General features: G+C 45.5%; 1 protein-coding gene across 1 annotated transcript in view; it reads left to right on the forward strand.

Annotated features, from left to right (window-relative positions):
• The first annotated feature begins 3,716 nt into the window (after positions 1 to 3,716).
• LOC143765634 (NXPE family member 2-like) overlaps positions 3,717 to 12,139 on the forward strand; it is a 193,390-nt gene continuing 184,967 nt past the window's right edge. The window contains exons 1-2 of the mRNA XM_077252482.1: positions 3,717 to 3,804; positions 3,890 to 4,605. Of these exons, the coding sequence (XP_077108597.1) occupies positions 3,742 to 3,804; positions 3,890 to 4,605 (779 nt within the window). The 5' untranslated portion in view covers positions 3,717 to 3,741. The remainder of the gene's footprint in view (positions 3,805 to 3,889; positions 4,606 to 12,139) is intronic.

Genomic DNA, 12,139 nt, shown 5'->3' on the forward strand with positions numbered 1-12,139 from the left:
GGAAGATTACTGAGCACCCTACATGTAACTTGCTCAGAATGTAGGACCCCAATGTGGAGTTTAACCTCAGCCACAAACTCAGTAATCTCCCCCTGTGGGAGTGGAGTAGCATTGATGGTGACCACCCGGATAGGATGAGGCAGTTTTTCGACCGTGAACCCGGCCGTGCGCGCAAACTCCTCATCAATGAGATTAGTGGCCGACCCACTATCCACAAAAACAGTGATTGGCAGCTCTCTGCCAGCGACCTTAACTCTGGCAGGAAGCATACATTGAGAGACCACCATGGAGGATATGCATAAGCTCAGATTGGCCTCCTCCACACCCTCTGAGCTTAGTAGTTTTCCACCGTTGCGCTTTTCTTAAAAAACAGAGGACAAGCATTAACATAATGCCCTTTTTACCACAGCAAAAACAGGCTCCCTGCTTCCTGAGTGAGGGGGCTCGATGATGTGACACCCCTGCGATTTGCATAGGCTCCGTTGACTCACCTGCAGCAACCTCACGTGCACCTATGCCCTCCCCCATAATCGGCATCTCTTGCACCCCCTGATGCAAACGGCGATCAATGCGGACAACAAGACTCCTAGCAGACTCTAGAGAAGCAGGAGTCTCATACATCAGGAGGGCTTGTTTAACCCTTCTCGAAACCCCATGTACAAACTGACTCCGCAGCGCCGGGTCATTCCATTGCGTGTCCACTAGTGTTGAGCGATACCTTCCGATACTTGAAAGTATCGGTATCGGATAGTATCAGCCGATACCTGAAAAATATCGGATATCGCCGATACCGATACCAATACAAGTCAATGGGACTCAAGTATCGGAAGGTATCCTGGATGGATCCCAGGGTCTGAAGGAGAGGAAACTCTCCTTCAGGCCCTGGGATCCATATTAATGTAAAAAATAAAGAATTAAAATAAAATAAAAATATTGATATACTCCCCTCACGTGACCGCTCACCGACCAATCACAAGCCGCGACGTCATCGCAGGCCCTTCACGCGCTCATTCTTAGGAACGGAGGCTGCCGGTTACAGCGGTAAGGTCCAGGGGCCGCCGGAGAGGTGAGTGTATCCATATTTTTTATTTTAGTTCTTTGTTTTTTACACTAATATGGATCCGATTTCCGATATCACAAAAGTATCGGAACTCGGTATTCCGATACCGCAAGTATCGGCCGATACCCAATACTTGCGGTATCGGAATGCTCAACACTAGTGTCCACCGCCCAGCGGCGAAATTCAGAACAGTAATCCTCCGCCATTCGCTCCCCCTGGCAGAGAGCACATATTTTAGATTCTGCTAGAGCCAATCTGTCAGGATCATCATATATGAGCCCAAGAGCAGAAAAAAAAATCTCCACTGAGTTAAATGCAGCTGAATCAGATGGTAATGAAAATGCCCATGCTTGGGAGTCTCCGTTCAGTAATGACAATACCAGGCCCACACGCTGAGCCTCATTACCTGAGGAAACCAGGCGCATACGAAAATATAATTTGCAAGCCTCATGAAAAACAACAAATTTACTGCGTTCCCCAGCAAACCTCTCAGGTAAAGGAATCTTTGGCTCTGCAACTCTACCTGCATTTTTAGCTGGCACATTAGATACTACAAGACCCTGTTGCTGAACTGCCCCCTTCAACTCAGTGACCTGTAAGAACAGCGCCTCCAACTGGCGGGTTATGGAAATCATGGGATCCATGGCATCCAAAATTTATTTGGGCCGATTATAATGTCTTGCGGGTACTGGGTAGACTACAGCTGATTACCCGGGCCCCTGCGATATCCCTCAGACTAGGGAAAACCCTGTCTGTCCCTCTCCCAGAATTTACACTGATAATGTGCTTGTCTGGGCCGCCAGGCCTGACCCTGACTCCTGTTTTAGTCCTATGCTGAAACCTCCACCCGCCACCCAGTGATTAGACCACACACCAACCCCTACAGAAAGCACAGACAGTGAAAACTAAAAACGCACCACGCCGCAGACTCACAGGAAAACATTATAATGTGCACAGGGCAAAACAAATACAAATATAGGAAGAAGAAATATGACAAAGGATAATACACCACCAGATACGATATTTCTTCTCCTAGACCACCACTCCAGACCGAGATCACCAGGCACAAGACACAAGCTATAATCGGCAACGCCCAAAGTCCAGAATGACTATTTAAAGGCCACGGGCGTGACCCAGCCTCCAACCCGATTACCAGCTAGATTAACCCCGGACAGCCTGGATAAAGTCTAGCAGGCGCCACTGAGCGTATAGTGGACGAATGTGGAATTACCACTGTCTGTCAGACGCCCTAGTGTGAATAGCGTCCGACATGACATGTAGCTATCATGTATATGTGTATTTCTCCATCTGTGTGTGGTCTGATACCTGATGAGTGTCAATGCTGATTACCATGTGGTTTATGGATAGGACAGTAGATGGAAGCACAAGGAATGTGGGAAAAGACTGAGTCCTTGCTCCAATTGAGTTTTTTTGGACTTAATTGACAAAGATATGCCCACATACAAGATCATCATTGTGAACAGTGCTTATGCTGTAAAGATGTGTGTTGTGTTATATTTGTTTTTATTTTTTTCATTTATTCATTATTTCCTATTTGATCTAATTAGTTATTGTTCTCCTATTGTTGTCTTGTCTTTTATATTGGTCTTTGTTAATAAATAAAGTTCCAATGTGCTGCCAGCTAGACCTGTGAATAGCTAATAACAATAAAGCCTGTAGAAAAAATAAGCATACACATCACAGTCACTATTCAATATTGTATGGATAGAAACAACATATCCATGAAGCCACAAAATGCCAAAGAGATCCGATCCTGTTACTCAAAAAAAGGAGGTTTTTTATCTGGGAGGAAATAGCCCAGAGAATCCAGGTGGTCATGAGGTACTGTGATGATAAAGTGCTAAATGCAATCCATGGGGAGGCTGAGGATCTCTTTGGCATTTAGTGGCTTCATGGATATGTTGTTTCTATTCATACAATATTGAATAGTGACTGTGATGTATATGCTTATTTTTTCTACAGGCTTTATTGTTATTATGTATTCACAGGTCTAGCTGGCAGCACATTGGAACTTTATTTATTATCTAGCTACTGGTGTTTGGAAGTGATACATTATACCTGATCATTGATATCAACATATTTTATATCTGTACCCATTATTCAGGTCATGCGGATGTCATAAAATGTTAATATGATTGTCTTTACGCCTACTTATCGCCTGGGTTGGACCATGTTTGATCTGTTTTTTTTCTTGCCATATGGGCTTTTAAGTGTTTTTAAATTGTGTGTCTTCCTGTGCCTTTTTGTATTGATGTACTTAATAAAGATTATTAGTCAAGGTTGATCCCATTGTTATGCATATCTTTTTCTTGTATAGTACATAGCAGGGGCACATTTATAAGATTATCTCAGCACAGGAACATTTTTTTTTTAACACATACAACTGTGGAACTTATTCTAAGATCTATTGATTTAAATGTACTTTGTTCATGGGACAACCCATTTAGGGAGCAATGAGGGTACAGGTAGAAGTGACATTCATGTCTTTGACATGATCTTCATCATGCTGCTTGGTTTTCAAACTGTCTATTCCACAGTTATATGAGGTTTCAGGAAAACAGATATTTCACCCTTTGGATGATGTACCAATTGATGTTATCTCTTTTATTTATTTTTTCAGGTGAATCAACAGAATGTCTAAGTCTAACACAATTCGGTTTATGATAATTTTCAGTTTTGCAATACTTTTCATCACCTTGCTTAGCTTCATCATTCATCTTAAGGTAGGTTTTTCATGAGATTAGTAATCATGCTTTTCACAAGATCTTAACTTGTGTAACATAGCAAATATTACTAATTTTTCATCAGCAGAAGGACTTTACAAACCTTCACAGCCAGTATATCTCTATGTGGAAACAGGCACAAAAAACAACCCAGTCAAGTGAACCAAAGAGTATAGAGGTGCAAATAAGTGAGCTAATGAGTCTCATAAATCGAACTGTTCCAAATGTGGATTTTACATATTTAAATGTAACAACCAGTGCAAAAAATAGCAAGGCAACCATTGTAGATGAGAAACCTACTTACTGTGTTGGAGACACCATAACAGTTCGGCTGGAGATGTATAACTACTTGGGTGAAAAGAAAAACAATGGAGGAGATTTCTTACGAGCTCATATTTATTCACTAAAACTTGAAGCTGGAGCCTCTGGGGAGATTAAAGATTTTAACAATGGGACCTATAATGTGTATTTTACTCTATTTTGGGAAGGTGAAGTGAAGATCTCTGTTCTCTTAATGCATCCCAGTGAAGGAGTCTCTGCTTTATGGAAGTCAAGGAATCATGGATACAAATATATCAAATATACCGGGAAATTCCTTAACAAAAGTCAAGAGGTTGAGACAAAATGTGGCTTTTCCTTAGAAACAAAAGAAGAGAAATGCAACTACGTGGATAAAAGATATGGAGAGTTCTTCTACTGCATTAGACCTCCTGGTGTAGCTTGTGAGGCTTTCATATATTTGAAAAGTGGAAACAGTCCTTATACCAATCTTACCAAAATTCAGAAGAATCTCTTTACAAGGTAAAGTCTGATTTCAATTGCATTAAAATATATTTTGCTTATTTATTAGATGAATTGCTCGATTTGAAGTGGTTATATTAGAACAAGTGAAGTTGATAAGCTCCACCAAACAGAATTAAATATACAGCAGCAGGCAATGTGACTTCATTGCTATAACATAAGCAAGGAGGGTTTTAGAGAAGTTGTGACTTTGAGTCAATTCAAAGAGGGGTACCCTTGAGTCTTCATTGTGCTTACTTACATAAATATCATGGCTAGTGAGTGAGGACAACAGAGGTCAACGCACCAACTGTGTCCTCACAGGTGTTGCTGTGCAATGTTAGGACTATATGTATATCAACTGTTGCAGCTTCGGTGTTTGCTACATCCTGACACTGAACACTGGCACTCAGGACACAGTGCCACACTGGCTGCGAACAGGCAAGAGCAGGAGGAGGATTAGCAGAGGTGTGTGACTCCTGCAACTTTAAATACACTTGCCTGGACATTGTGTAAAGGGCGGCTAGGGCAGTAGTCATGGCTGAGCTTTTCGGGTATTGTATACCCTGGCCTCCCTCTACATGAAAAAGGTGCTTCTTAATCTGCATAATACGGTCGGTACTCACTGTGCTGTCAGTGTCCCCTTTGCTGCACTGGCATGCTGCTGCTTCTGGATCCCAGGGAATGGAGACACAGTCCAGGGAAACTCTTAACTCAACAATTTTATTTACTTCTGGACACAGCACATCCAAGTAGTTTCCAGCATTACCATCACAGTTGATACAGCATATCACTTCATCTTTCCCTTCACTGTTTCCTGCATCACTAAGTGTTTCCTCGGGTGGGGGCATCTTAGACGGCCCCTCAGTGTCCTCCCTGTAAAGCATCACTAGGGTGAAGCATCTGTCTGCCCTTTTTGCCCAGACATCAGATATTCAGCCCACGAAGCTATCCGCCACATTCTGGAGCGACCTGCCCGTACACTTTTAAGGTGACCTCTTTATCTTCCTCTTCTTCCTTCCTTCGTCTACTATAGGCTCTGCTGTACTGTGATCTTCTCTGTGTACCCTAGATGACAGAGCACATGCTTAAACGTTATGGAGTTATCTGGCAGCTCGGGCATGTAGCCCATCTGAGCACCAAGGGGTCTGACCCCCTGACTGACTAATACAGCAAGACCTTCCTGACTTATTCTGCGCAAACCCATCCTATGGTTAACTATTTACAGGGTGACTAGACTAAGGACTCTGTACCCTCATCTAGTGGCTTTAGCACTAACTGCACTGTCCTTATAATATGCATTGTACAGCAAGAAGATACATATATAAACATATATACATACAGCAGCATACATTAATACATTGCAAATGAATACATGTTTAAGGGGTTAGGGGTGCAACATAGCATAGTCCTTGTAACCCCTTACAATTGCAGCAATACTGCTTGCTGTGCCTACCTCAAGAGCAGCTAAGTGAGTACAGATATCTATAATTGGCGCTAGAAGCATGGGCACGAATCCCACAGGGCAGTGTGACTACCTCACAGATATTGTATGTCCTGGGTAAAAGTGGCTGCAAGAGCGAAATCTGACAACATGGAGAAATTGATAAAGCAACTTATGCAGGCTAATCTCCAGCAGCAACAGATATAGCAGCAGCAACATCAGCAGCAGCAGCAGTGGAAACAGCAGATGCAGCAGCAGCACCGACAGCAAATGGAACTCCCAACCGAGGCAAATTGTGGCAGGGCAACCACCCCAACCCCAAACCCCGGTGATGACTCTCACATGTGGAAGACAGTAAGAAGAGCATTGCAAAAGATGACCCCTGGTGATGACGTCGAGGTGTTTCTGGTGGTGTTTGAAAGGGTGGAGGAGTGGGAGAAATTGCCTCTGGAGTAGTGGGCGGAGGTTCTTTCGCTATATTTCGCCAGGTGAACCGCAAAAGGCACATTAAGACCTGGTGTTGCAGGATGTAAATGAGTATGCCAAGTTAAAGGCTGAGATCTTGGCATGCTTAGGAGTGACTCTGGCTGTTTGGGTGCAAAGGGTGCACCAGTGGGCCTATCGCAGTGACAACCCTCCCGGTCCCAAATGTTTGACCTCCTACACCTGGTCCAAAAATGGTTGCAACCTGAATCCTCCTCCCCAGCACAGATGGTGGAGAATGTTGTCATGGACAAGTTAACACACTCTCTACCAAGGCCGGTGAAATCCTGGGTTGCCCAGCAAGATCCCTGTAATGGCGATGACCTAGTGAGCCTGGTATAGACGTACCAGGCTGTGGAGAATTCCTTGGAGAAGCAAGAGGTCGGAGCATCACCATACCGGGTTCACAAAGGGGAGTGGACACCAAAAGAGAGGGGGACTTACATGAGCCCAGGAGTTATTTGAGTCAAAGACCCCATCCAATAGTATAATTTGTTGAAGGTGTTATGATTATGTTATGATACCCCAGATCACATAGCCGCCCATTGCCCCCTGACCAAAGAGACAATGGACTGCAGCATAGGACTGCGTTGCTCATATTTTGCATATCCTGCATTACTATCCTTCAACCAGGTGAGGGCCCCATGACAGTAAACAGGGTGCAAATGACTGGTCTGCTGGACTCGTTGAGTTTGGCAACCCTAGTGAGGGCCACAATTCCCCATCGGCTGAGTCTTGGAAAGAGACTGGGCATCTGCTGTATCCATGTCGACACTAAGGACTACCCTGTGGCCCAAGTTGTCATAAACACAAACTGTGGCACTGAGTCCCATGAGGTCGGCATGGTCAATGACCTATTGCACCCTATTATAATAGGCCAGGACTTTGCATTATTTTGGTTCTTGTGGGGGAAAGGGAGGACGTTTGGTTGTCAGGGCAACAGCCAGGTTGCTTCCAAAGAATCCTCGTTGCAGGCTGCAGATGACAGGTTACCATTTTGTGTGCTTGTTGGCAATGAGGATTAGGCAGCAACCACAGAGGCCAATGTCTCTAAGCAAGGAGGTGTCTGGGGGAAATTTTGGAACCGCCCAAGTCAGGAATTTAACTCTAAAGGTACCTTCACACTAAACGACGCTGCAGCGATATCGACAACGATGCCGATCACTGCAGCGTCGCCGTTTGGTCGCTGGGGAGCTGTCACAAAGACAGCTCTCCAGCGATCAACGATGCCAAGGTCCCCGGGTAACCAGGGTAAACATGGAAAAACCAGGGAAAAAAGTTCAGAACTTTATTTGGTCGTCAGATCGGCGTGTATCGTCGTGTTTGACAGCCAAAACAACGATGCCAGCGATGTTTTACAGTGGTAACCAGGGTAAATATCGGGTTACTAAGCGCAGGGCCGCGCTTAGTAACCCGATGTTTTTCCCTGGTTACCATTGTAAATGTAAAAAAACAAACACTACATACTCACCTTCTGCTGTCTGTCACACGTCCCTCGCCGTCTGCTTCCCGCACTGACTGTGAGTGCCAGCCGTAAGGCACAGCAGAGCGGTGACGTCACTGCTGTGCTCTGCTTTCACTTTACGGCCGGCGCTCACAGTCAGTGCGGGAAGCAGACGGCGAGGAAAGCTTCTTTTCGTGAAGCTTGCAAACTATATTTCCGTATGCGCCCGATCTCCTCGGGTAATGAGGCTCAGCGTGTGGGCCTGGTGTTGTCATTGTTAAGCGGGGATCCCCAAGCATGGGCGTTTTCTTTGCCATCTGATTCTGCTGCATTTGACTCTGTGGAGAGTTTTTTTCCTCTCTTGGAAAAATCTACGATGAACCTGACAGAATGGCTCTAGCAGAATCTAAGATACGCACTATTCGCCAGGGGGAGTGAGTTGCAGAGGATTACTGTTCTGAATTTCGTCGCTGGGCGATCGATACACAATGGAACGATCCAGCATTGCGGAGTCAGTTTATACATGGGATTTCTGGAAGGGTTAAAAAATCCCTTCTGATGTACGAGACTCCTGCTTCTCTAGATTCCGCTATGAGTCTGGTTGTCCGCATTGATCGCCGTTTGCGTCAGGGGGAGCATGAGATCCGTCTATGGGAGAGGGTTTAGGTTCACGTGAGGTTGCTGCAGGTGAGCCCACGGAGCCTATGCAAATCGCAGGGGTGTCACATGTGAAGCGTCGAGCCCCTGACCTCAGGAAGCAGGGAGCCTGTTTTTACTGTGGTAAAACTGGTCATCTTATTAACATCTGTCCTCTGCTGTCTAAGAAAAACGCAACGGTGGAAAACTTCTAAGCTCAGAGGGTGTGGAGGAGACCAATCTGAGCTTAAGTATATCCTCCATGGTGGTTTCTCAATGCATGCTCCCTGCTAAGGTTTTTATCGCTGGCAGTGAGCTGCCAATTACTGTTTTTGTGGATAGTGGTTCAGCCACAAATCTCATTGATGAGGAGTTTGCGCGCACAGCAGGTTTTAGGATTGAAAAACTGTCTCATCCTATCCGCGTGGTCACCATCAATGCTGCTCCTCTCTCTCAGGGGGAGATTACTGAATTTGTGGCTGAGGTGAAACTCCACATTGGGGTTTTACATTCTGAGCGGGTTACATGTAAGGTGCTCAGGAATCTTCCTGCTCAGGTGGTTTTGGGTTTTCCTTGGTTGTCTATGCACAACCCGGTAATTGACTGGAAAACTCAGGACATAATTCAGTGGAGCGAGTTCTGCCAGGAAAATTGCCTGGCCACATGTGTGGTTGCGGTGACTTCAAGCGTTCCGGAGTCACTTCTGGATTTTGTGGATGTGTTCTCTGAGAAGGGTTTTTCAGAGTTGCCGCCACATCGTCCCTATGACTGTTCTATCAGGTTTAAACCTGGGGCCAAATTGCCTAAAGCAAGGATGTTTAACATCTCCGGTCCGGAGAGACAAGCGTTAAAAGATTACATTGCTGAAAGCTTGAGCAAAGGGCACATCAGGCCGTCATCCTCGCCGGTGGCAGCAGGGTTCTTCTTCGTGAAGAAGAAAGATGGCAGATTACGCCCGTGTTTGGATTTCAGGGAGTTGAACCAGATTACGGTTCGTGATCCATACCCTATGCCACTGATACCAGATTTATTCAACCAGGTGGCAGGTGCTAAGTGGTTTACCAAGCTTGACCTCAGGGGGACGTACAACCTCATAAGAGTCCGTCAAGGTGATGAGTGGAAGACGGCTTTTAATACCCCTGAGGGTCATTTTGAAAATTTGGTGATGCCATTTGGGTTGACTAACGCACCTGCAGTGTTCCAACATTTCATCAATGATGTGTTCTCGCATGTTTTGGGGAAATTCGTTATCGTGTACCTAGATGACATTCTCATATATTCTTGCGACTGTGATGCTCATATAGATCATGTCAGGCAGGTGTTACAGTTTCTCAGAGAGAATAAGCTGTATGCTAAACTTGAGAAATGTGTATTTTCTGTTCAAGAGTTGCCTTTCTTGGGTTATATTGTGTCTGCTTCTGGTTTTAAAATGGACGCCGCTAAGGTGCAAGCGGTGCTGCATTGGGAACGTCCTGATAACCTGAAAGCACTTCAGCGGTTCCTTGGGTTTTCTAACTACTACAGGAAATTTATCAAGGATTTTTCCATCATTGCTAAACCGCTAACTGACATGACTAAAAAGGGTACCAATTTCTCCGTTTGGCCTGAGGCTGCTGTGCGCGCATTTGAATTTCTTAAGAACAGTTTTTTGTTTCAGCCCCCATTCTTGTGAAGCCAGACGTATCAAAACCCTTTGTTGTGGAAGTAGATGCGTCTGAGGTTGGTGTGGGGGCAGTACTATCTCAAGGCTCATCTTTGAGTGGTTTGCATCCGTGCGTCTATTTCTCCAAGAAACTGTCGTCCGCCGAACGTAACTACGATATCGGCAACAGGGAGTTGTTGGCAATTAAGTTTGCCTTTGAGGAATGGCGACACTTCTTGGAGGGGTCGGTACATCAGGTAACTGTATTACCGATCATAAGAATCTGCTGTATTTGGAGTCAGCCAAGCGTCTGTCCCCCAGGCAGGCTCGCTGGGCATTGTTTTTCACGCGGTTCAATTTTGTTGTCACTTACAGACCGGGGTCTAAAAACACTAAGGCGGATGCCCTGTCCAGGTGTTTTCCGGGGGGAGATCCTCGGTAGGATCCAGTACCCATCCTCCTAAAGGGTGTTGTGGTTTTGGCTCTCACTACCGAGGTTGAGGCTGAGATTACCGAGGCTCAGGAGGAGGTACCACCTGAGCTTCCCATCAACAAATCTTTTGTACCGCTTCATCTCCGCTTAAAGGTTTTGGCGGAGCATCATGATGCTGTCCTGGCTGGCCACCCAGGGCTTAGAGGTACCTTGGAGTTGGTGTCACGTCGGTTTTGGTGGCCCAAGATCTGACAGGACGTGGTCTCATACGTGTCAGCTTGTACCACGTGCGCTAGGGCTAAGACGCCCCGCTCCCGTCCTGTTGGCACACTACTTCCTCTTGAGGTACCTAGTAAACCATGGACGGAAATCTCCATGGATTTCATCACTGATTTGCCCTCATCAGCTGGGAACACGGTCATCTTGGTGATTGTTGATCGGTTTTCTAAAATGTCGAACTTTGTGTCTTTGCCTTCATTGCCTAACGCTAAGACTCTGGCTCAGGTATTTGTGCAAGAGGTGGTCAGACTTCATGGGGTTCCGTCTGACATCGTGTCTGATAGGGGGTCTCAGTTTGTGGCAAGATTTTGGAAAGCATTTTGCTCACGGCTGGGGATCAAGTTGTCTCATTCTTCGGCGTTTCATCCTCAGTCAAATGGTCAGACTGAGCGTATGAACCAAAATTTAGAACAGTACCTACGCTGCTTTGTCTCTGATAACCAGGAGGAGTGGTCTACCTTTCTTCCTTTGGCTGAGTTTGCCATCAATAATCACCGCCAGGAGTCATCTGGGGAGTCTCCGTTTTTTTGTGTTTACGGGCTACATCCTCAATTTTGTACTTTGAGTCAGAGGGGCTCTTCCGGCGTTCCGGAGGAGGACTGTTATGATCCTTAGTGGCTGAGGATCACGGAATGAACTAGCTAAGTTACTGAACATAGAACGAGCTCTAGGGAGGTGGTAACTGGACTGACCGCAAAACCTGATCCTAACCAAACACACTGAAGGTAGCCGGTGAACGTGCCTAAATTCCTGGACGTCTCGACGCAGCCTGAGAAACTTGCTACCCCTATAGAGAAAGTAAGACCTCACTTGCCTCAGAGAAATGACCCCAAAGATATAGTAAGCCCCCAACAAATATTAACGGTGAGGTAAGGGGAAAATACAAAACGTAGAAATGAAAACAGATTCAGCAAATGAGGCCCACTGATACTAGATAGCAGAAGACAGGCAGGGAACTGTGCGGTCAGTAAAAAACCCTATACAAAATATCCACGCTGAGAATACAAGAACCCCCACACCAACTAACGGTGTGAGGGGAGAAACTCAGCCCCCTAGAGCTACCAGCAAGCAAGGAAATCACATATTAGCAAGTTGGACAAGGACAAGTAAATAACCAAGAAAAATATTGAACACTAATGAGCAAAAAATAACCAAACAGAAAACTTAGCTTCTCTTGAAGAGACTGATAGCGAA

Source organism: Ranitomeya variabilis, chromosome 4, assembly GCF_051348905.1.
Source record: "Ranitomeya variabilis isolate aRanVar5 chromosome 4, aRanVar5.hap1, whole genome shotgun sequence".
NCBI classification, from domain to species: Eukaryota; Metazoa; Chordata; class Amphibia; order Anura; family Dendrobatidae; genus Ranitomeya; species Ranitomeya variabilis.